The 25622-nt window shown below is 44.0% G+C and overlaps 1 protein-coding gene across 1 annotated transcript; it reads left to right on the top strand.

The window, feature by feature from the left end:
* Window positions 1-2125: 2125 nt before the first annotated feature.
* On the top strand, window positions 2126-16723 carry LOC137356423 (uncharacterized). Its single transcript, XM_068022314.1, has 4 exons — window positions 2126-2369; window positions 3904-4212; window positions 14830-14937; window positions 15284-16723. The coding sequence occupies exons 1-4, from the start codon at window positions 2126-2128 to the stop codon at window positions 15358-15360; spliced, it is 738 nt and encodes a 245-aa protein (XP_067878415.1). The 3' UTR covers window positions 15361-16723.
* Window positions 16724-25622: the final 8899 nt, after the last annotated feature.

The following is a 25622-nucleotide window of genomic DNA, read 5'->3' as shown; positions in this document are numbered from 1 at the left end:
GCAACCGCATCAGATTCATGATCTATAAACCAATCACAAAGAGAAATAAAATAAGCCAGCAATTTCAAACAGAGCGTGTGAATTTCACTGAAACATGTTTACTCTCTCAGTTCTTCTTGGGATCTGTGAGTATGGGTCTCGTACCTTTTATCTTGAACTCTCAGAGAGACAAAGATCCTTATTTCAACAGAAACTTTAAACACTTCAGAAAACTGCCTGAATTGAGGAATGGCAGAACCAGCGGTTAGTTCAAAGTTGTGTTAATGTATGTGTATTTGAGCTATTTAGTCAAATTGTACGAACTGTGAACACAGTTTTACAGGATGAGAAGTTATTGGATCTGAACTGAAAGAAGCCACACGTGTTTCGCTCATGGTCCGACCCCTCTCCTAATGTAGTTTTAAAGAATGCTGTGTGGAATCGAAGGCACAACATGTATTTGATGAATAAAAAAATTTGTGTTTAAATCATGAGAACAGGTTGTATATTTCTGCCATATATCACTTGATTATGGAAGATGGGAGGGTAAGATTTGATAAAATAAGGGTGATTTCTCGCCTCTGTAAGGTGGGAACAGATTTGGTAGCAAACATCTTGTTGTGAATCGACTGTATTGAGGTCCAGGTAAGAGAAAATTTATTAAGATTTCAGATAAAGCATAGTCACAAACTCAGGCAGTGATTAACAGTCTAACACAGATATTAGCCATATTAGAGACTGGACGGCAGAGCGCACAACTCTTTCCCTTGCAGCTTACGGTCTTCAAGTTTTTTGGTCGGTCTCCCTATCTCTCTCTTCTCTCTTCACCCTCCCTTCCCCTAATCATCTTCAGTCTTGTGTTAAAAGATGTCGTTCTTAACTAATCAGGATAATTTTTGGCTGCTTCGGTTTTTGGATTTACGTTGGTAATATCGATTGTGTTGACACGTTTATCTCAAGGCTTTTTCATTTCATGGTCCCTTATCTCATTGGGAGACATATAAACATTTTGTTCTTCCAGAAAATGCTTGCACTGTATGCTCTTAAGATCTCACACTTGAACAGTAAGTAAGTTTTCTTTTAAACTTGACAATCTCCCAGAATCCCTCTACTTTGACATTAGCATGTTGCACCACGGATATGTGATTCTGCCACGGATATGGGGGCAACCAATCCGTATGGCAAGTGTATAGCCGACCGAACGCCATCAAATGACAATCCGATTTGAAACGCATTTCTCCTTATTTAGTCAGATACCTGGCATTATTTTGGCTTGCCCAGTCGTCAATGACTTCCAGCGCTCTTGATATAGGGATGCATAAAAAAAATCCAGATAAACGGGCGGCACAGTGGTTAGCACCGCAGCCTCACAGCTCCAGCGACCCAGGTTCAATTCTGGGTACTGCCTTTGTGGAGTTTGTAAGTTCTCCCTGTGTCTGCGTGGGTTTCCTCCGGGTGCTCCGGTTTCCTCCCACATGCCAAAGATTTGCAGGTTGACAGGTAAATTGGCCATTATGAATTGCTCCTAGTACAGGTAGGTGGTAGAGAAATATAGGGACAAGTGGTGATGTGGCAGGATTATCGAATTAGTGTAGGATTTGTATAAACGGGTCGTTGATGGTCAGCACAGACTCAGTGGGCCGAAGGGCCTGTTTCAGTGGAACGTTTCACAACAGTTTGTTAAATCTCTAACACTCTCAAAAATGGTGTCTTTATTAATCCACGATAATCATGACTTTGCCCGCAAGTCTTAAATTGGATTGAGTCATTATTTGTCCAAAATATATGCAATCTCGCTTTGAGACTTCACTGTTGTGGTATTAATAACTGTGTAGGATGGCCACAGTTGCACTTAAATTTTATAGTTTCTGCACCCAAAATATTAATATTACCTCAACAATAATCAAAAATTGCTTGCTGCTGCCAATGATGAAGCTCTTTAAAAAGCTTAGGCCGCGCTGTCTTCTCACACTGTTCTCATTGCACCACGGATGCACTTTTTTCTGCAAAGGCCGCATTGAACTTTATTTATTACAATAATATAGACGTAGATTAATTAAAATAATTTTGTTGATAAATCGTTATGTTTGTCCATTCATCAGATAATTTGTAGAAACAAACGTTATCTTTGAATCCATCCTTCAGAATGTTCCTACCAGGAGAGAAAATAAACTTGACTTGTAGCTGTCAGTGTCCCGTCACGAGGATTTACTTCTACAGATGTCAGAGTACGATCGACGACATTAATCTTAAAGACGGAAAGCGTGAGAACGCTTTCGATTTCATTGCAGAACGTGAACAAAAGGGGAATTACACATGCCAATGTTTAACAAACACTGAACGTTGGACATATTCAAAACCCAGTGACCCTGTTCAGATATCTATTCGAGGTAAGTTATGAAAACCGATAGTGTCACTGACATTGCGTGAATTGCGGATGCTTGCTCAGCCAACAAGAGTTCCAGTTGTCATGTTAAACACAAGGGAATCTGTTCTCGTCACTGGTGCTTAAAGTGGAACCCATGGAAAAGTGGTCATTGTGTGTTCAGGTCATTATGCAAATTTGTAATCAATTTGTAAATTCTGGTGTAAGTCAGTGTATATGTCAGTTTAAACTGCTTATAACGTTTTTGGAGACAGAAAACTTGCTGATCCTGGTCGGTTCCAGCAGTTATTAGCACATATTTTCTCATTGTGAGAAAGCAGAAAGCCGCTTTCTTTCAATCTGCAGAAAATCTCAAGCGACCCTCCCGGCAGACAGAGTGCGGATGGGAGCCAGAGGAATCCTTCAATATGATTCCACTCTTACTGGGGGCGCTCACAGCTGCCTATTTACGTTTCAGGTACAGCAATAACAGTATTCATGCATTCCTAATCATTCTAGATTAGTGAGGACATGACAATGAACCGGAAGTGTCGAAATGTGATGCAGTCAGTCATCTGATTTTCTGCAGACTCCTAAATGCTGAAGGGAATTGAGGGCTGGATAAATCCTCTATGGCGGTGGAGCAAAACGGGCACGATCAGATCGACCACCGTTATGTGCAGTGACTGATAATCAGCTCCATCGGAGTCAATGAAATTAAGTATCTGGTGCGGCTTAGAATGGGTGGCCGAAACCCACATAGCTCATATTGCACCACCGCCTGAGAGCAAATTCTAGTGCTTAGTTGCAAAGGTGCATTTCAAAGGAGGTTAGAGATTAGAGAGGGAGAGATGCCGAGGGGCAGAATTCCAGAGCTTAAGGCCAAGAGATGAAATATTTCTCGGCAGCTGAAGACATGGCCACCAATGGTGGAGGAATTAAAATTGGATGTCACAGAGATGAGAAGAAGGGAGACCATGCAGGAATTTGAAACAAGGATGAAAAAGTTAACCTTGTGCCGTTGTTCAACACTGTCGCCGACATAATCAGCCACAATGAGCATTGAAACATTTGCAGCCACTGGGAATTAAGCAGCGCCAAATGAAAATCAAGCCAATGTTTCGGAACCAGATGGAATCGATTGGAAAGCGGTGGACAACTTTCAGGTGCAGTGATGTCAAATCTATGCCCTGAACGCACAGAGGGCTGCAATGTGCATATTGGATGCAAGAGATAAGAATATGGAGCGGGCAGAGATGAAGAGAAACAGATAATGAGTTTAATGAGAATGGGAAGACAAGTTAAACTTTTTGAGCTGAAGCATGGTCAAGATTGTGCAGGCAGTATAGAGATGTGCCGTAAGATACTGTCCAAAGGCAGAAAAAAACTGACTGCACACAATAACTGGCACATTTAGATTTAACCTTTTATTTACATCCCTTTCTATTAGGTGCTAATGTGGAAGTTTGTTTACATCTTTGATGTTTCAATGTACCATTCAGTCGAATCTTGATATGGAACTTTAGATAAGTTTTAACTTATTCCAAATATTGTTCCAGATATCGTCGCAGTTCCGAGAATCTCCATGCATCCAACCCCTGGTGTATTTTCAGTCGGAAAGAGAGTTCTTATCACCTGCAAAGGCGACATTCGCTGCACAGGGGAAACATTTCACTTATACCGAAATAACGAAAGATTACTGTCCCGTGATGTTTCTGACGCTGCTCGAAATGTGACCTTCCCTATCGACATCCAAGGCACTCAATCTGCAGGAAACTATAGTTGTCGTTATCAAACTGAGGTCCTTTTAAATATGAAGCATTCGCCATTCAGCGAAGATGCAATGATTTCTGTACGAGTTATGAAAGGTAGGTAAGATCATCGATCAAGAGATGGCTTAATGTGCTCAAACCTCAATCACAGCATCACAGAATAATACAGCGCCGAAGAGACACTTCGCCCCATCGAGTCTGCACCGATGCATTAAAGACACCTGACCTGTCTACCTAATTCCATTTGCCAGCACTTGGCCCATCACATTGAATGGAATGACGTGGCAAGTTCTCATCCAGGTATTTTTTAAAGAATGTGAGACAACCCGCCTCGATCACCCTCCCAGGCAGTGCATTCCAGACTGTCACCACCGTCAGGGTAAAAAAGTTCTTCCTCAAATCCCCTTGAAACGTCCTGCCCCACACCTTAAACTTGTGCCCTCTAGTAACTGACACTTTAACTAAGGGGAACAGCTGTTCCCGATCCACCGTGTCGATGCCCCTCACAATCTTATACACCTCGATCAGCTCACCACTCGGTCTTCTCTGCTCCAGCGAAAACAACCCAAGCCTATCCAAAATTAAAGCAAAATACAGCGGAAGCTGGAAATCTGAAATAAAAACAAGAAATAAAAACAAGAAGCCAGTGTCCAGTGGCGTACCACGGATCTGTGCTGGGTCCCCTATTGTTGGTCATTTATATAAATGACATAGATGACTATAGATGTGGGGGTAGGATCAGTAAGTTTGCGGATGACACAAAGATTGGCCGAGTGGTTCACAGTGAGGTTGAGTGTCTTGGGTTACAGGAAGATATAGATGGGATTGCCAAATGGACAGAAAAGTGGCAGATGGAATTTAACACTGAAAAGTGTTAGGTGATACACTTTGGAAGGGTTAATGTGACATGGAAGTATTCAATGAATGGCCTGACACTGGGATGTTCCGAGGAACCAAGTGACCTTGTCGTGTTTGTCCATAGATCTCTGAAGGCACAAAAGCAGGTTAATAGGGTGGTGAAAAAGGCATAATGGATACTTGACTTTATCAATCGAGGCATAGATCACAAAAGCAGGAAGGTCGTGTTGGAGTTGTATCGAAGTTTGTTAAGGCCACAGTTGGAGTACTGTGTGAAATTCTGGTCGCCACATTATAGGAAGGATGTGATTGCACTGGAGGAGATGCAGAAGTGATTCAGCAGGATGTTGCCTGGGATGGAACATTTAAGATATGAAGAGAGGTTGGATAGGCTTGGAATAAAAACAAGAAAAGCTGGAACCACTCAGCAGGTCTGGCAGCATCTGTGGAAAGAGAAGCAGAGTTAACGTTTCGGGTCAGTGAACCTTCTTCTACTCTTTCCCTGGTTATCCACTTCCCATTGATATACTTGTAGAATATCTTGGGATTTTCCCTACTTTTACCAGCCAGAGCTTTCTCATGTCCCCTGCTTGCTCTCCTAATTTCTTTCTTAAGCACCATCCTATACTTTCTGCACTCCACGAATGTTTCCATTGATTTGATCTCATTGTATTTGCTCAAAGCCTCTCTTTTCCTACACATCGTACCGAATGTTTCTGTTCATCCATGGTTCTCTGGGAATGTTGCTCCTGCATATTACCTTAGAGTTACCAGGTTGGGCCTGTACCCTCCTATTTCCTTTCTGAACGCCCCTTACTGCTCTTCTGTAGATTTCCCGACAAGTAACTCTTGACAGTCGACCTTGGCCAGATCCTGCCTTAATTTACTAAAAATTCGCTCTCCCCCAATCTAAAACCTTTCTTTCTCCATAACAACTTAAATTGTACCATGTTGTGGTCGCTGTAACCAAAATGCTCCCCCACCAATACATCAACCGCCGGTCCAGCTTCATACCCCAAAATTAGGTCCAGCACTGCACCCTCCCGTGTTGGATGCTCTACATATTGAGCTAAAAAGTTCTCCTGTATACATTTTAAGAACTTCACTCCATCTAAGCCCATAACACGATGACTATCCCAATTAATGTTGGGAAAATTGAAATCACCTAATATAATTACCATATTATTATTTTTACACACTTCTCCCAATTGCGTACATATTTGCTCCTCAATTTCCAGCTGACTATCTGGGGGTCGATAATAAACACCTTGCATTGTGGCAGTCACTTTTTTTAAATTCCAAACTCTACCCATCAAACTTCATTTGATGCCCATTCCAAGATATCATCTCTCCCTACTGCAGTAACTGACTCCTTAACTAATATTGCAATGCCCCCTCCTCTTCTACCCCTCCTCTGTCTCGACTGAAGATTCGACATCCCGGGATATTGAGCTGCCAATCCGGCCCCTCCCTCAACCATGTCTGCGTGATGGCTACCGTATCACAATTCCACGTGCCCTTAACACATCCGTTTTACCTGTAATACTCCTGGCATTAAAGTACAGGCCATCCATCCTGTTCTTACTCCCTTGAAACTTACTACCGTTGTATTCCCTCTGACTTGTTTGCTTTCCTGTATTTAGATGTGTCCCTATTCTGCAAGGAGGCTGCGTCCCCTCCTCCTGCCAAATTACTTTAAACTCCTCCCAACAGCATTGGCAAACCCGCCAGCAAGGATGTTAGTCCCCATCTGGTTCAGATGTAGATCGTCCCGCTTGTACAGGTCCCACCCTCCCCACAAACGGTCCCAGTGTTCCAGGAATCTAATATGCTCCCTCCTGCACCAATTCTTAAGTCACGCATTCATCTCCTATTTCTATACTCGCTAGCACGTGGCACTGGGAGTAATCCAGAGATGACAACCCGAGAGGTCCTGCTTTTTAGTCTGCTGCCTAACTCCCTGAATTCTTGATGAAAGACCTCATCCCTCTTTCTACCTGTGATATTGGTACCAACATGTACCATGACCTCCGCCTTGTCACCCTCCCCCTTCAGGATGTGCTGCAGCTGTTCAGTGACATCCCGGAGCCTGGCATCAGGGAGGCAACATACCATCCTGGATTACACTGACGGCCGTAGCAGCGACTATCCGTTCCCTTGACTATAGAATACCATATTAATATTTTTCCTCCTCTCTTGCTCCATTCCTCTGCTGACTGGCTGCTTGCGGTGCCAGAAGTTTGCATCTGTCCACACTCCCTGGAGGAACCAGCGTCATCAGCCTCCAAAATGGAATACCGATTTGCAAGCGGGACCGCAGAGAACTCCTGAACTACCTGCCTGATTCTCTTGGACTGCCTGGTAGTCACCCATTCCCTTCCTTCCTCAAGTCCCTTCAGCTTTGTGTGACCACCTCTCTATACGTGCTATCCACGATGCTCTCAGACACACGGATGCTCTATAGTTTTGCCAGCCGCCGTTCTCGCTCTGAAACCCGAGCTTCCAGGAGCTGCAACTGGACACACTTCCTGGATGCATGCTGGTCCCGGGGACTGGAAATGTTCCCGGATTCCCACATGCAGCAAGAGGAGCAAACCACGGCTTTAAGCTCTCCTGCCATGACTAAAACATTAAAATGTAAAACTTTAGAAGACTACTACAATAATAAATAAAATCAACTAATTCTTGCTAAAACAATGACTTACAATACAATCCAGTTTGAAAAATATTCACCAGGACTCAGTCCCTAGTCAGCTGAGCTCTGTGGAAACTCTTGGCTCCCCTCACGCTCTTTGAGGACAGGCAGGAACTGAAGGGAGCTCCTCGCGCCCTCCTCAACGACCTCCCTCAGTCACAAAACTCACACTTCAGCACTCGAATGCAACCCAAGTCAGCACTCCTATATCGGGAACAAAAACAAGAAATGCTGGATTCACTCAACAGGTCTGGCAGCATCTGTGGAAAGAGAAGCAGAGTTAACGTTTCGGGTCAGTGACCCTTCTTCGGAACTGACAAATATTAGAAAAGTCACAGATTATAAACAAGTGAGGTGGGAGTTGGGCAAGAGATAACAAAGGAGAAGGTGCAGATTGGACCAGGCCACATAGCTGACCAAAAGGTCACGGAGCAAAGGCAAACAATATGTTAATGATGTGTTGAAAGACAAAGCATTATTACAGATTAGGTGTGAATCTGTACTAATGCTTTGTCTTTCAACACACCATTAACATATTGTTTGCCTTTGCTCCGTGACCTTTTGGTCAGCTATGTGGCCTGGTACAATCTGCACCTTCTCCTTTGTTATCTCTTGCCCAACCCCCACCTCACTTGTTTATAATCTGTGACTTTTCTAATATTTGTCAGTTCCGAAGAAGGGTCACTGACCCGAAACATTAACTCTGCTTCTCTTTCCACAGATGCTGCCAGACCTGCTGAGTCAATCCAGCATTTCTTGTTTTTGTTTCAGATTTCCAGCATCCGCAGTATTTTGCTTTCAATTTACTCCTATATCGGGCTCGTTTCAACTAATGCTAGTAATAAAATAATTAAAATTCCAACAGCAATGTAAGAATGTCTCTACTAAAGTCAATAGATTGTTGATCTATTTTAATAGCGTTGTCTATCCAAGCTGCACGAGCCGGAGGAACCAAGCACTTGATAACGTTTAGATATACAATAGTCACACGACTGAACCAGTACAGAACCCCTAATATGTCCGATGCTGCACGGAATGTGACCTTCACCATAAATGCGCCAAAAAAAGGTTCCAGAGAAAATTATAGTTGTTGATATTGCTTTATCGGTCGTGCGGTTGATTTGTCATTTAGTGATGATATAGGGATTAATGCGAAAGTAGCGGCCAACAAATTTCAAAACGGTATTTTATGTTATTGTGTCTGAAATAATGATCTCCTCGCTCCCATTTAAATTTAAAATAGGTAATGTAATTAATTTACAATCTAAGCAGGAATTACGAATTACCTTGCAGAGGTGAACTGTGGATCTGTTTTGATCGACTCTCTTACTGTTGTTTTTTGTCTTTCCTGGGCTGGAGAAGCTAAACCCTCAATCGCTTTCCTTCGAAAATATGCCAACGAAATGAGCTCCATAATTCCTGTTTAACTCATTTCCAATTTATGCCTTGGATAACAAGATAACTCCCTTTGGCATCTTATGTTCTCTTCCTGTACCTTGTATTGGTCTAATCACTGTCCCAACACAGGAGGCATACCATGAATATATGTTTGCATTCATTCAATCAATTCTGCTGAATGTAGTGAAATGAAGTTCACGAAGTGAGCTGTGGTGAATATTGGCAACGGGAGGAATTTAATGAGCTCCGCACCCCACGGTCGGAGTCGTGTTTGGAGGCGTAGATGGGGCCAGTAGAATTGGGGAGTGATGTGGGGGTGGAGTGCCTATTGCCTTCCCGTTGCACCGGATTTTGTCAGGGGCGGGATAGGTTGACGATTCTTTCCCCCACTCTCCCCCATCCCCCCACCCCTCCCAGAGGACAACTGAGGCCCAAGGTGTCATACTGCAGGCAACTTAAGAGCCTCTTCCTGACACCACTGCGATTTAACCAGTAGCAGGGTAGGCGCCTCTGCCACATGGAGAAGTCACCCAGTGAACCGGGACAACCGTCCTGCCAGCTTGGGATGCTCTGCTGTGTGGGCAATCTGAGGTCAACGGAGGGCCACGCTGGGAAATATTCCATCGACATGATCTCCCTGCACTAAACGCCCACCGTGATCCACCCTCTCCCACCTCTTCCCGGTACTGCACTGACTCACTTACCTTGGGCACATGCGACAGCTCTGAGACGGGGTCCAAGGCCTCCTGCAGTACCGGCAATGGCCACCGCTCCGGGTGGATGCAATACTACTGCTTCGCTGGAAGCTCTTGAGTCATCGAGTCAGAGAGAGATACAGCACAGAAACAGGCCCTTCGACCCACAGAGTATGTGCCGACCAACAACCACCCATTTATACTAATCATACATTAATCCAATATTCCCTACCACATCCTCACCATTCTCCTCCCACCCACTTACACTCGGGGCAATTTACAATTGCCAATTTAGCGATCAACCAGCAAGTCTTTGGCTGTTGGAGGTAACCGGAGCACCTGGCGGACACCCATGCTGTCACAGGGAGAACTTGCAAACTCAAAACAGGCAATACCTAGAACCGATCCCGGGTTACTCACAGAAGTTGGGATCTCCTTCTGTCTGGGAAGGAGATCACATCACCGTGCCCCTAAGTGCCTGAGCGATATTAAAGTACACCGTGCGTGAGTGTGCGGAGGTGGGCCATCAGCGGGGTGAAGCGGTTGGGGGGGATTGTGGTTGTTGGCTCTGAAAGGCCGATGTATGGTCCCCCTCACCTTTTCAGCCCAACAGCAGGAGCCAAATCGCCACAGCGAAATGCAGGCTGCAAAGCCCTCTCTACGCACTTGTGCATTCCCTTATTTCCTATATGGCCTGATAGATGTTGTTCAAGATATTCGCAAAATCTGTAGCACCATCTTTATGCAAGCAGTTCTCATATTTCCAGAATGATAGTGATCAAAGCTCGTGGATGTATACCATCATATCTATGCAATCTTCTCTAGCCCTACGCTTCTTATCCTCAAGTACACATCCCTACATGGCATCACCACTCAAATCACTACACACAAATCCTAGAGACTTGGAACGTAAGAACTGGGAGTAGGAGCAGGCAATTCAGCCCCTCCAGCCTGCTCCGCCATTCAATCTGTTCATGTCTGATCTCATTTCGGTCTCACCTCCACTTTCCTGCCCGTTCTCCATAACCCTTCAACCCATTACTAATTAAAAATCTGTCTATCTCCTCCTTAAATTTACCCAATGTCCCGTTCCTTCCTATTCTTCCGACCAAAATGGATAACCTCACACTTTTCCACTTTAAAATCCATCTGCCAAATTTTGGCCCATTTATGTAATCTATCCATATCCATTTGTCGAGTTCTCATTTCTTTATTGCAGCTTTATGTCTCACCTATTTTCGTGTCATCTGCCAATTTTGCTAATGTACTTTCTATCCCTGCAGCCACGTCATTTATATAGATAGCGAATAGTCGGGGCCCGAGGACCGAATCCTGTGGCATTTCGAATGCTTCGAAATCTCTGCGCTCCTCAAATTCTGGCCCCTTGCACATATTCAATTTTCAATGCAGTAATGTAGTAGTAGGGAGCAGTGCAGTTATTTCTCTTACTCCCGAGAGCGTGAGTCCCAAAGGATGTGTTGTCTGTTCCTGTGCCATAGTTCAGGCCATCTCTTCGGATGTAGAGAAACTTGGATCGGGAGGGGAAGGATCCAGTTGTCGTGGACCATGTGCGGCCGAACGACATAGGCAGGACGAAGAAACAGGTTCTGCAGACAGAGTATGAACAGCTGGAGGCTAATGTCAAAAGCAGAACATCAAAAGGAATAATCTCTAGAATACTACCTGAGGCAGGAACAATTGGCAGAGGGTAAATCAGGACAGACAGTTGAATGCGTGTCTCAAGGATTGGTGTGCTAGGAATCGATTTAAATTCATGAGACACTGGCATTAGTTCTGTGGAAGCAGGGAGCTGTGCTGTTTGAATGGGCTTCACGTGAACTGCAATGGAACCAGTGTCCTGGTGAATCGTATAACTCATGATATTTTGAGGCTTGAAAGTAAGTAGTGTGGGGGAGGGTTGAGATGAGGGGACATTTACGAAGCTAACGATAAAGGACAAGGCAATACTGCAATATTGCAATAGAGATGGTGATAACCAGTGTATGACAGGAAGGATTAGCGTACAACCATAAGAATGCAGCAGCAAGTAAGGTCAGTGCAGGGGACAACGTTTAAAAGACAGAATTAAAGGCTTTTATCTGAATGCATGCAACATTTGTTACAAGATGGTTGAATTGATCAGACAAATAGAAATAAATACTTATGATATGATATCCGTTGCAGAAACGAGGTTGCAAGAGAACAACGCTGGGAGCTAAAGATTCAAGGGCATTTGACATTTTGGATAATAGGAAGAAAATTAAAGGAGAAAGAGCTGTATTAATAAAGGCTGAGATCACTACAGTAGTGAGGAATTATAGTGGTTCAGAAGAGAAAGAGTTGTTCAGAATTAAAAGCAAAATACTGCAGATGCTGGAAATCTGAAATAAAAACAAGAAATGCTGGAAATACTTAGCAGGTCTGTTAGTATCTGTGGAGAGAGAAGCAGAGTTAACGTTTCAGGTCAGTGACCCTTCATCAGAATTGGGCAGAAACAAACTAAACAAACTAAAATAAAATAACGAAGAAAAATAAGTAAACAAGACATAATAACTAAAAATAAAAAGGGGGGCCGTCATGCTCTGAAGTTATTGAACCATTTTTTGTACAACGGCACAACATTCGCAGACCTCCAATCATCTCTTATATCGCCTATATCTAGTGAGGATTAGAAGATGATCCTCAGCACAACCTCCATTTCCTACCTGGCATCCTTTAACGGCATGGGATGCAGTCCATCCAGCCCTGGCAATTTATCCACTTTCAAGGATGTCAGACGCTCTGGTACTTTATGTTTTGTTCTGCTTTTAGAGTCATAGAGAAGTACAGCACTGAAAACAGGCCCTTCGGCCCCCCACGTCTGTGCAGACCAACAACCACCTATTCATACTAATCCTACATTAAGCCCATATTCCCTACCACATCCCCACCATTCTCCTACCACCTACATACACTAGGGGCAATTTACAATGGCCAATTTACCTATCAACCCGCAAGTCTTTGGCTGTGGGAGGAAACCGGAGCACTGGGCGTAAACCCATCGGACCTAATATTTCACCTTCCTCCTCTTTAACTACAATGTCTGCAACAACCATTACCTTTGTGAAGAGAGAGAAAAAATATCTCATTAAAAACCCTGGCGACATCTTCTGCATCCATGCGCAAGTTCCCGTGTACATCTGCGATAGGCCCTACCCTTTCCTGAGTTATCCTCTTGCTTTTAATGTACTGATAAAACGTCTTTGAGTTCTCCTTGATTTTACCTACTTCACCCCTGTACTTTCGATACTGCTGAAGGCTTTCTAAAGTATTAAGTATGTTCTGATGGTCCGAAGCATTCTGTTTCTTATACTCTTAATATTGGGATATAATTTGAAAGGCCAAATGAGGGTAAGTAAGTGTAAGGCGGAAATGTGTCGTCAACAGTGCATCAACAATGTTAGCCTGTGTAGAAGCGTGCTTGTTGTTGTGCTGGAATAGATTCGTTGATGGCATATGCCCGACGGGCACCAAAGGCAAAATCGCAAGTTGATAGGTGTTCATAAAAATCTCATGGCATACTAAATGTAATGATATAATGTGTATAATGTGAACGTTAACGGGCAGTAATGAGTTGTATCATTTTGTTATGCAGTCATCAAGTCATTTACGGCAACAGAGGAGGCTAGCCGGCCCCTTGAGCCATGCTGGCGATCCGCATAACTATCCAGTCAGACCCTATCCCTCGCTCGGTCCCGTTCTCCGCATGACTATTTACTTCAAGGTGCCATCCAATTTCCTCTTGAAATCACTGATTATCTCGACGTCTACCTCGCAAATGGTCAGCGATTTCCAAGTCATTACCTCCCGTTGCGTAAAACAGTTCTTCATATTCCCCATGCATCTCTTGGCCATATCCTTAAATATGTGTTCCCAGATCCTTGTACGATTCGTTAACAGGAACATTTTCCCATATCTAAATTAACAATTCCTGTTATAATGTTGGACGCTCGATTAAATATCCCTTCAGTCCCCTAGATCTTTTCAAAAGACTTTAGTGGAGGGATTACACGATTGGAGACCAGTTGTAACGAATTGTCTCTTTGAATGTTCTAACTTGTGTTTCAAGTGATTGACTACTGGTGGCCTGTAAATCCGGTGTGTCTTCAGTTATTTCTGCAATCCAATGACTTGAGTGCAGATGTAGAGGGAGCAATGCTGAAATCAGCAGATGATACCAAAATAGGAAATCTATTGAATTATTTTGAAGGTCAAAAGAACTGCAAAATGATGTTGATAAGGCCATGTAACTGCACAGGCAGTGCCAGATTAAATCCACGTTATTAATTTTGAGATAGAACCTTTTTTTTAAGTACTATCAGCAATTGTCATCAGAATCTAAGAATGATTGGTGCAGTGGAAGAACAGAGTTAATAGGGATAGGTTCCACAGGGAATGAAAAGTCGATAAAACCATTCAAATTGGAAGCTAGGTTTAATAATAAGATGTATCGAATATAAAAGCCAAACAGTAATAGTTAGCCTACACAAAACCTGAAGACTTTACTCCAGCCCCTGGTTAGGATCTGGAATGCGCTGCCTGAGAGTATGGCAGAGGCCTTGAAAAGGGAGTTGCATAATTATCTTAAGAGAAAACACAATCAAGATCTACGGGGACAAGGTTGTGGATTGGATTAGGTGTGTTGCTCTTGCAGAAAGCCGGCATGGACACGAGGGGCTGAATGGCTTCCTTCTATGCTGTAACTATCCTATGCCTCTATAATAAAATAACAATTGCCTCCATTCATCAATTCTAGCCAAATAGTACACCGTGTTCTTCAAGAATGTGCTTATCAGCCTGATGAAAATTTGTTAATCTTTTTCAAGCATTAATATTTACTGAACTTGTTGTTACTTTTATTTGTTTGCTGCAAAATAAGAAATGCCAGTGTTTCCCACCCCCACCCCCCAACGCTTTCACAAAAGGAATAACAAGTCTTCCCTTCCATTTGTAATTGTCATTGGAAATGTTGAGTTCGAACATAAGTCGTAATTTCATCAATGCCAGATGCTTTATTGTTGTCCACAGGACAATATCTCACAGCTGCACTCATCCAGCTCGGACTCAGCATCTTATTGTTCATCGTGATGTTGATCATCGTTGTTGAACACTTTGTGAATGGAATTCCGCCTGGAGGTAAGACACTGAAATAGAAATTGAGGTGTTCGTTCTCTCTTAAGATTATTCTGTGGGCTTCTATGAAAACGACAAATCAACACTGTTCTGTGTAACACAGAGCCTGCTACATATCATCCTTCATTCAAACACAGATTGTTTTCAACGCTACTAGAGGCAGGGAGAAATGCTGGGAAGGTACGAACTAAATGGATGTTCGCCGATAGGTTTGAAGGTGGCAATGATAGAATGAAAGAAGGGATGATGATAACGATGAGAATGGGCAAAAAAATAGAATGTTAATGATTTAAGTTAAGAAACAAAACATCGGTATAGATATATCCATAAATGTTTATTATTTCTACAGGAATGAAGCCATTGGAGCATTCTGCTTCGCCAGTACTTCGCAACAGACAAAGCAGGACGATCAACTCCTTGGACTGATTCAGTGTGCAATTGGGGTTCTTTCAAAGATCACCAGAAATATACGCTTGCTGGTGGATTGAGACTTTCGCATCTTCATTTCTGTTACTAGACAAACATGTCCGCACTGACGACCTTCTTTCAATAATATGTATTGCAATTTCAGGGAACAGTATGTACTGTACACGTTACGCTTATTTTATGAGAGTATGCAGGAACATTTGGAAGATTTGACGCTTGCTAAAAATCACATGCATTTTCCAGTTAAAAGTGTGGAATGGATGGTGCACGGCATCAGCGCCTGCTTCAGGCTCTCTGTCTCTTGGTGTAACCACAATGAATGACTGTTTCCTCAGCCCTGAACAGCTTAGCACTGTGAGAACTAAAATAAATAGCAACAAATCTATGACCACCAAGAGATGTTGCATTGTTGTCTTTGTGTTCTGAAACCTGAGTGATCCAAATCAGAAATGGGAGAGTGCTACAGCATGAATTGCCTGGATGAGTGTGGCTTCATCAATATGCAAGAAGCTCGGCACCAGCGAAGGCAAAGCAGACTGCTTGACTGGCCTCCATGCAGTATCATGGACATTCACTGGCTGCACTACTGATTCACAGTGGCAGCAGTGTTTTCCATCTCCCAGATGTGAACAGCAATGCGCCACGTTTCCTTCGACAGCGCTTCCAAAGCAGTGACATCTGCCACTGAGAAGAACAGAGGCAGCAGGTACATGCTAAAACCATAACCTGCAATTGCCTTTCAAGTCAGAAATGGTCCAGACTTGGGACTATCTCGCCGTTCCTTCACTGTGGTCGCGTCGAAATCCTGGACCATCCTCCCTAATAGCACTGTGGGTGTACCTACACCACTGGGACTGCAATGGTTCAAGAACATGTTTCTTCACTACTTTCTCAAGAGCATTTGGAGATGAACAGAAAAAGCTGGCCCTGTCAGCTATACACACATGGCATGAATGAAATAAAATATGGCAATCGGAAAGTGCAGTTGTGAAGCAAGCTTGAGCACGATAAGGGAACGGCCCGCAGATGCATGGAGAGGACTGTCTATGAGATTGCAACAGCACAGTCTGAGTGCTGTAGATAAAGAGTGGAAGTTAATTCAGAAATCTATCACGAGCATCATCCTGCAAGTGGAGCCTCGCAAAATCAAATTACACCTAATTCATGAGGGTGGGCGTGTGATATTGCACAATGAACATCATATGACTGATCCCTATGCTTTGACGAATAACTGACTGAGAATTTCTACTCTTCCTTGTTTTCCGGGGAAGGGAAAAACTAAACGCCATTTATAATCTGCTGTATTGAAGCTTGTTATCTATTTGTGTTTAGCGGCATGATTGGCCTCATATAATTATCAACTCATGACCGATGGAGTTGAACACGCTGTGACTTTATTCATTCTTGCTAAGATTGAATAGAATTATAGAAAAAGTACGCCTCTTAATATCAACAATTACGACCTGAGAGCACATAGTAATCGACAGGCGCGCAGTTCAAATTTGGCCATCACATGCCCTGGCTCAGTCATTAAATTTCTGTCTTTCATAGAATTACATTGTGGCATAGGAATTACAGCGCAGTCATGGATGCCGGGACCAAATGCTCCATGCCATTATTTTAGCTGCATATTGGCCTCCCCCCACCCTTCTTCATCCAAATCTATCAGAATAAGTTTCGATTCCTATTTCCATCGTATGTGTAGCTGACTTTTCCTTAATGCATCGATGCAATTCGCCTCCACTAGACCTTTTCATAGGAAGTTTCTCATTCTGAGCGCTCTCCGGTAAAACATTTCCCCTGTTGCCCTATTGAATTTGTTATTCTCTTATATTTGTGGCTTTTAGTTTTGCGTTGCCCACTTCTAAAATCATTTTCACCATGTTATTCTTATCAAATTTTCTCATAATCAGTCTTCTGAACAATGCAATCTACCTTTAACATGTGCTCAAAAGTGCGACCGCTGTTCCCACCTAGGTTTCCGACTGTCCCTGCTGTAAAATGCAACTCACCCAGAGTTTCATCCCAACGACAACACCACGCAATGTTACATTTACAGCATTTTCTGCTTTCATTTAAGATTTCCAGCATGCACAGTATTCGGCTTTTTCCAATAGGAGCATTAATGTCTCGGTCCCTCTACTCCCATTGGTTCCTCTCCTCACCGCCCCGAGCTGTCTGGCCTCCATTTCCCACCCACACCATTGATCGTCCAGCTTGCTGGGCCCCTCGCTACTCAACCCACTGCGATAGCACGCCGAAGATAGAAAGGTCAGACTGCCAGCAAGGTAGAGAATGGAAATGACAAGCAACAGGAAGCTCGTGGTCACACTTGAGACCAGAACGGAGGTGTACCGCAAAGCGGTAACCCAATCTGTGTCTCTCTACCTAATCTTGAGTCCCCATTGAGAGCAACAATACATTATACCAAATTGAAAAAAGCGCAAATAAATCGCTGTTTCACTTGCCATGAGTGTTTGGACCCTGGACGGAGGTAGGGATGAGTTATAAGGGCAAGTGTTGCATCTCCTGCACATGCATGTAAAACTGCCATTGGAGAAGGGGAGATGGTGGAGGGGACTGAAGAGGGCACCAGAGAGTAACCGATAAAATGGTCCCATCAGAATGTTTTCAGGGGATGGGATGGGAATATGTGTTTTGTGGAGGCATCATGCTGGAAGTAGCGGAAAAGGCAGGGGATGACCGGTTGCAAATGGAGGTTTGTGGGGTAAAAGGTGATGACAAGGGGAACACCATCTTGGTTCTAAAAGGGAGGGGAAGGAGTGAGAGCAGAAATGAGGGATATGGGCCGTACACAGTTGATCAGCCTGTCAACCACGGTGGCTGGAAATCCCCATTTGAGGGATTAGGTAGACACATCAGAAGTGCTACTTTAGAAGTTCTCATAGTCAAAGAGATGCAATGGAGACAGAGAAACTGGGTGAATGTAATCGTGTCCTTGCAGGAAGTGGACTGTGATGTAGCGTAGTGCAGGTCCTTGTTGGAATCCGTGGCCTTATAGTGAACATTGGTTGACGGCCTATCACCACAAATGGGCATAGAGACGTTGAGGAAGGTAGGAGTCAAATATGGACGATGTGAATAAAAGACAAGGGAGTAAATTGGAAACAAAGTCAACGAAATGTTTCAGTTGAGGATGAGAGGAGGAAGCAACACAGCAACAGTCATCGATGTAGCAGGAGAATAGATGAGGGAGGGGCCTGAATAGGACAGGAACGAGCATTTTCACATATCCCACAAAAAGGAAGGCATAGATAGGAACCATGTGAGTGCCCAAAGAAACACATTTATTTGGAGGAAGTACGGGAAGTTGAAGGAGAATGTGTTCAATGTGGGAACAAATTCCTCAAGGCAGAGAAGGATGGAGGTGGATGGGAACTGGTTGGGCCTCATTTCAAGAAAGAAGCAGAGTACTCTCAGAACATCCTGGTAGGGGATGGAAGTGTATGCGGATTGGGCGTCCATAGTAAATAGGAGACAGGGAGAGCGAGGAATCTGGAACTGGTGAAGTTATGGAGGACATTGGAAGAGCCACAGTTGTGGTTGGGAAGCCACTGGACAAGGGGAGTAAAAATAGATTTGAAATAGGAAAATATCATTTCAGTGGGGAAGAGAAACAGGCTGAAAATATGGGTCACGCAGGGCCGTCTTGTTCGTGGGTTTGAGAAATGAGGTATGAGTGTTTGGGGAATTCTGAGGTTGGAGGTCTTGGATGGAAGATCCCCAGAGGATATGAGGACATGAGAGTCCCAGGCAGGACTTGATGTTCAGTAGTTGGTACATGGACCAAGGGGAGGCAGTAGGATGTGCCAGAGAGTTGGAATTCGGCCTCTGTTGGGTAGAGGGCACGACGCCGACAAAGACGACTGGTGGTCTGAAGTGCATTTGTTTCAATGCGAGAAGTATAACAGGTAAGGCAGATGAACTTAGAGCTTGGATTAGTACTTGGAACTATGATGTTGTTGCTATTACAGAAACTTGGTTGAGGGAAGGACAGGATTGACAGCTATATGGTCTGGGATTTAGAAGCTTCAGGCGGGATAGAGGGGGATGTAAAAGGGGTGGGGGAGTTGGTTAAGGAGAAGATCACAGCTGTACTGCGGGAGGACAACTTGGAGGAGTCATGCAGCGAGGCAATATTGGTGGAGCCCAGGAATAGGAAGGGTGCAGTCACGATGTCGGGGGTTCACTACAAGCCTCCCAACAGCCAGCGGAAGATGGAGGAGCAGATATGTAGTCAGATTTTGGAAAGATGTAAAAGAAACAGGGTTGTAGTGGTGGGTGATTTTAACTTCCCCTATATTGATTGGGACTCACTTAGTGCTCAGGGCTTGGATGGGGCAGAATTTGTAAGGAGCATCCAGGAGGGCGTCTTCAAATAATATGTAGTTTTTCCAACTAGGGAAGGGGCCAGACTTGACCTGGTATTGGGGAATGAGCTCGGCCAGGTGGTCGAAGTTTCATTAGGGCAGCATTTCGGGAACAGTGACCATAATTCCATAAGTTTTAAGGTACTTGTGGATAAGGATAAGAGTAATCCTCGGGTGAAGGTGCTAAATTGGGGTAAGGCTAATTATAACAATATTAGGCAGGAACTGAAAAATTTAGATTGGGGGCGGCTGTTTGAGCGTAAATCAACATCTGACATGTGGGAGTCCTTCAAACGTCAGTTGATTAGAATCCAGGACCGGCATGTTCCTGTGAGGAAGAAGGATAAGTTTGGCAAGTTTCGGGAACTTTGGATAACGAGGGATATTGTGAGTCGAGTCGAAAAGAAAAAGGAAGCATTCATAATGGTTGAAGGCTGGGAACAGACGAAGCCCTTGAGGAATATAAAGAAAGTAGGGAGGAACGTAAGCAAGGAGTCAGGAGGGGTAAAAGGGGTCATGAAATGTCGTTGGCAAACAGGATTAAGGAGAATACCAAGGCTTTTTATACGTATATAAAGAGCAAGAGGGTTGCCAGGGAAAGGGTTGGCCCACTCAAGGACAGAGGAGGGAATCTATGCGTGGAGCCAGAGGAAATGGGCGAGGCACTAAATGAGTACTTTGCATCATTATTCACCAAAGAGAAGGACTTGGTGGATGATGAGTCTAGGGAAGGGAGAGCATATAGTCTGGGTCATGTCATGCTCAAAAAGGAGGATGGGTTGGGAGTGTTGAAAAACATTAAGGTAGATAAGTCCCCAGGGCCTGATGGGATCTACCCCAGAATACTGAGGGAGGCAAGGGAGGAAATTGCTGGGGCCTTGACAGAAATCTTTGCATCCTCATTGGCTACAGGTGAGGTCCCAGAAGACTGGAGAATAGCCAGTGTTGTTCCTTTGTTTAAGAAGAGTAGCAAGGATAATACAGGAAGTTACAGGACGGTGAGCCTTACGTAGGTGGTAAGGAAATTATTGTGGAGGATTCTTCGAGACAGGATTTACCACCATTTGGAAACATAGGAACTTCTTAGCGAGAGGCAGCATGGTTTTGTGAAGGGGAGGCCGTGTCTCACGAACCTGATCGAGTTTTTTGAGGAAGTGAGGAAGATGATTGATGAAGAAAAGGCAGTGGATTTTGTCTACATGGACTTCAGTAAAGCCTTTGACAAGGTCCCCCATGGCACACTGGTACAAAAGGTGAAATCATAAGGGATCAGAGGTGAGCTGGCAAGATGGATACAGAACTGGCTCGGTCATAGAAGACGGAGGGTAGCAGTGGAAGGGTGCTTTTCTGAATGGAGGGATGTGACTAGTGGTGTTCCGCAGGGATCAGTGCTGGGACCTTTGCTGTTTGTAGCATATGTAAATGATTTGGAGGAAAATGTCGCTGCTCTGATTAGTAAGTTTGCGGACCCCACAAAGGTTGGTGGAGTTGCGAATAGCGATGAGGATTGTCAGAGGCTACAGCAGGAAATAGATCGGTTGAAGGCTTGGGCAGAGAAATGGCAGATGGAGTTTTATCCGGACAAATGTGAGGTAGTGCATATTGGAACATCTAATACAGGTGGGAAGTATGCAGTAAATTGCAGAACCCTTAGGAGTATTGACAGGCAGAGAGATCTGGGCGTACAGGTCCACAGGTCACTGAAAGTGGCAACTCAGGTGGATAAGCTAGTCAAGAAGGCATACGGCATGCTTGCCTTCATCGGTCGGGGCATAGAGTATAAAAATTGGCAAGTAATGCTGCAGCTGTGCAGAACCAAAGTTAGACCACACTTGGAATATTGCATGCAATTCTGGTCGCCACACTAGCAGAAGGATGTGGAAACTTTCGAGAGGATACAGAAGAGGTTTGCCAGGATGTTGCCTGGTCTGGAGGGTATTATCTATGAGGAGAGGTCGGATAAACTCGGATTGTTTTCACTGGAACGACGAGGTGGAGGGGCGACATGATAGAGGTTTGCAAAGTTATGAGTGGCATGGACAGAGTGGATAGTCAGAAGTTTTTCCCAGGGTGGAAGAGTCAGTTACTAGGGGACATAGGTTTAAGGTGTGAGCAGAAAAGTTTAGAGGGGATGTGCGAGGCAACTGTTTTGCACAGAGAGTGGTGAGTGACCAGAACATGCTGCCGGGTGAGGTGGTGGAAGCAGGTACGGTAGCGACGCTTATGAGGCATCTTGACAAATACATGAAAAGATGGGAATATAGGAATATGGACAATGGAAGTGCAGAAGGTTTTAGTTTAGACAGGCATCAAGATCGGCGCAGGCTTGGAGGGCGAATGGTCAGTTCCTGTGCTGCACTGTTCTTTGTTATTTGTTCATTTGGCAGCAGGTTTGATGGCAATGTTGGTTTAGATTTGAGGGAACGACGTTGTCAACGTTCAGAGGGAGACTGGTTTGAACGATTGAGGTGAGCAGAGAAAATGAGATGGCCAATGTCAGGCCTGCAGTTCTCAACGAAAAGAGGCCAGAGGGAGGGATCCAGGTGGAGACAGAATGCTGGAGATGGGTGACAATTTCGCTCTGAGGTTTAATGACTCCTGGCCAATAAGTGGGAGCGGAGGTGGAGGCGATAGAAGAAGAGCCTCATCTGGAGCTCCAAATTCATTGAGGTGAGGATATAAGATGATGAGGCTGAGTCTATTGCTGTAGACAGGTCGTTCAGTGTCAGAGAGGGGAAGGTCAGAGGGTATCATCAATACACAGCAAGCGATGAGATTCTAAGAAGAGATGAGGTCAGAGGGAACGGAAGGATCCAGATGTGTGCCTGTACACAGGAACTGTTGAAGCTTGCAATCATTCACATCTGAAAGAAAACTATAGATATATATATATTTTGTTAATGTGCAGATGGGACGAAGGATGAAATGAAACTATGCACCAGGATGTCTTTGAGATAGAGTGAGTTGGTATTGCTTTAGATAGAGGTCGGGAATGTGGGTTTGGTGGCGCATGACATTTAGAGTGGATCTTGAGATGTGGTCAGACAAACGGTTTAGGAATGCTGAAGGTTTAGGAGATATCTATCATCGTGGGTGAATGGAAATCCCAACGGGGAATAAGTTGGAGCCGGAGAAAATAGCTGAGGAAGGGGATGTGGCTGCGATGGAAAGATTTTGATACTCACCTGATCAAACAAAAGAAGGCAGATAGAAAACAATGAAGGTGAAAATGTTTAAGAGCCAAAGGAGATTGCTGTTGGAGAGAACAGCAGAACCTCTGCAAGGCAGGCATTCCTGGAAGAGAAGCGGCAATGAATTAAACACAAATGCAAAAGCAAAATATTGCGTAAGTTGGATATCTGGGACAAAAACAGAAAATGCTGGAAAGAATCAGCAGGTTAGGAAACATCCTTCTAATAAAAATCAGAATTAAAGTTTCTGGTCTGTAATATTTCATCTTAACTGGCAATAGTGAGAAAGCAATCCTAATGATGTGTTTCAATGTTGCAGGAAGCTGTGGGCACGTCTGCTGCTCAGTTAATTCTCTGCAGTGCACTGATAGCGGAATGAACGTCCTCTTCATTGAACTGTTGCTGATAAAAAGAGGATTTGTAGAAGCAAAGAAAAAGGAAGCTTATGACGATCACCAATATTTTAATACTTTAGAAAGCCTGGAGTAGTATAGAAAGTGCAGGGGTGAAGTAAAAAAGGAAATTGGAAAAATACAAAGAAAGGTCATGAAAAATTATTGGTACGTAAAATCAAGGAAAACCCAGTACATTAAGAGCAAGAGGACAATTAAGGAAAAGGTAGGGCCTATTATAGATGTAGAAGGGAACTTATGCGTGGATGCAGAAGATGTGGTCAGGGTTCATCATGAGTTTTTTTGCCTGTCTTCACAGAGTAGAGGGTACAGATATTGTAGTTAAACAGGAGGAGTGTGAAATATTAGATACGATAAGAATAATGAGAGAGGAAGTATCAGAGGTCTGACATCCTTGAAAGTGGAACAATCCTTCGGACCGGATGGATTGCATCCCTGATTGTTAAAAGAAACCAGGGAAGAAGTAGTTGATGCGCTGAGAATCATCTTCAAATCCACACTAGATACAGGCCATTGCAAGCCTGTGAAGGTTGTATCATTGTTTAAAAAGTGTGCGAGGGAAGGCCAAACAACTGTAGGCTGTTCAGTCTGATCTCGGTGTTGCGTAAATTGCTAGAATCAATTATCAGGGACAGCATAAACTGCCAGTTAGAAAGACAGGGATGAATCAGCGACAGTCAGCATGGATTTGTTAGGGGAACGTCATGTCTTACTAAATTAACTGAGTTTTTTGAGGAAGTAACAGGGAGGATTGATGAGGGTAGTGCAGTGGATGTAGTCTACATGGATTTTAGTAAGGCATTTGGGTTGGCCCTGCATGGCAGTCTGGACAGTAAAATGGAAGTCCAAGGGATACAGGGGAATGTGGCAGGTTGGATCCAGAATTGGCTGAGAAACAGGAAGCAAAGGATATAGTCAACAGATGATTGTTTGCGAATAGAAAGCTGCTTCCAGTGGCGTTTCACAGGGCTCTGTCTTGGGTCCATTGCTGTTTGTGGTATTTATTAATGATTTGGACGGAAGTGGGGGAAGCATGATTGGGAAATTCGCTGATGACACAAAAATTGCTGGTGAAGTTAATTGTGAATAGGATAGCCATAGACTCCAGAATGATATCAATGGTTTGGCTGAGTGGGTAGAAAAGTGGCAAATGGAATTCAACCCAGATAAGTATGAGGTAATGCATTTGGGGAGGGCAAACGGGGAAATACACAATAAAGGGGAGCATATTGAGAGGGGTAGAAGAAGTGAGAGACCTTGAAGTGTTTTTCCACAAGTCCCTGAAGGTAACAGGACAGGGAAATAGAGTGATGAAGAAGGCATATGGATTTCTTTCCTTTATTGGCACAGGTATTGAACAAAAGGCACGGATGTGATGCTGGAACTGTATAAAGCGCTTGAGTATTGCATACAGTTCTGGTCAGCACATTACAGAAAGGACATAATTGTTCCAGTGAGAGCACAGAGGAGATTGACAACAATGTGGCCGGGGCTTGAAAGTTACAGCAATGTGGAAAGATTGGATAGGGTAGGGTTGTTTTCCCTGGAACTCAGGAGGCTGACAGGAGACTTAATTGAGGTGTACAAAATTATGAAGGGCCTAGATAGAGTGGAGAGGAAGTACCTCTTTCACCTAGCAGGGAGGTCAGTTACCAGGGGAGACCGATTTAAGGTAATTGGTGGAAGGATTAGAGGGGACATGGGGAAAGCCTTTTTTCACCTAGCGGGCGATGGTGTAGGGAATTCACTGCCAGAAACTCTCATTATTTACAAAAGCTATCTGGACATGTTCCTGAAGTGTTGTAACCTGCAAGGCTACGGACCTGGTGCTACTGGGTGGGATTAGATTGGGCGGCTATTTTTGTTCCCCAGAAGGCACGAACACGACGGGCTGAATGGCCCCCTTCTGTGCTGTATTTGTTCAATGGTTCTGTGGTTAAAAGGAATATTTTCGTGTAGATTTAGCCACTGCGGTCTGTGCTGTTGCTGAAGTGTGATGTTTACAGGTGGCTGCAAATGCTGCCGGTGATTTCATCCCATCGTGTTACCTAAGTTGACTCCCGGTTTTATATTTTGGAGCTGCAATCTCCTTTTTTAATGTAAGCGACATTTCGTATGAATTGAGTGGTTCTTGAATATAAATGGACCAGTAGGCATTACCAACTGAAGAGGTAAAATTTTGAAAAGAAATTGTGACAATTCAGGATCGAGACATTGCTGTCACAAAATTCAAAAAGAATGAGGAATGAATTGCTGCATAAGCTTAT

This window comes from Heterodontus francisci, chromosome 45 (assembly GCF_036365525.1).
Source record: "Heterodontus francisci isolate sHetFra1 chromosome 45, sHetFra1.hap1, whole genome shotgun sequence".
NCBI classification, from domain to species: domain Eukaryota; kingdom Metazoa; phylum Chordata; class Chondrichthyes; order Heterodontiformes; family Heterodontidae; genus Heterodontus; species Heterodontus francisci.
Note: the sequence above shows the minus strand (reverse complement) of the source record. Positions and strands in the feature narration are given on the sequence as shown.

Excerpts from the sequence above, each read along its gene's own strand:
- LOC137356423 (XM_068022314.1), top strand. The coding sequence starts at position 2,126 with ATGTTCCTACCAGGAGAGAAAATAAACTTGACTTGTAGCTGTCAGTGT. Across the intron at positions 2,370-3,903 it reads TGTTCAGATATCTATTCGAG|ATATCGTCGCAGTTCCGAGA; the intron begins GTAAGTTATGAA and ends ATATTGTTCCAG. Across the intron at positions 4,213-14,829 it reads TTCTGTACGAGTTATGAAAG|GACAATATCTCACAGCTGCA; the intron begins GTAGGTAAGATC and ends TGTTGTCCACAG.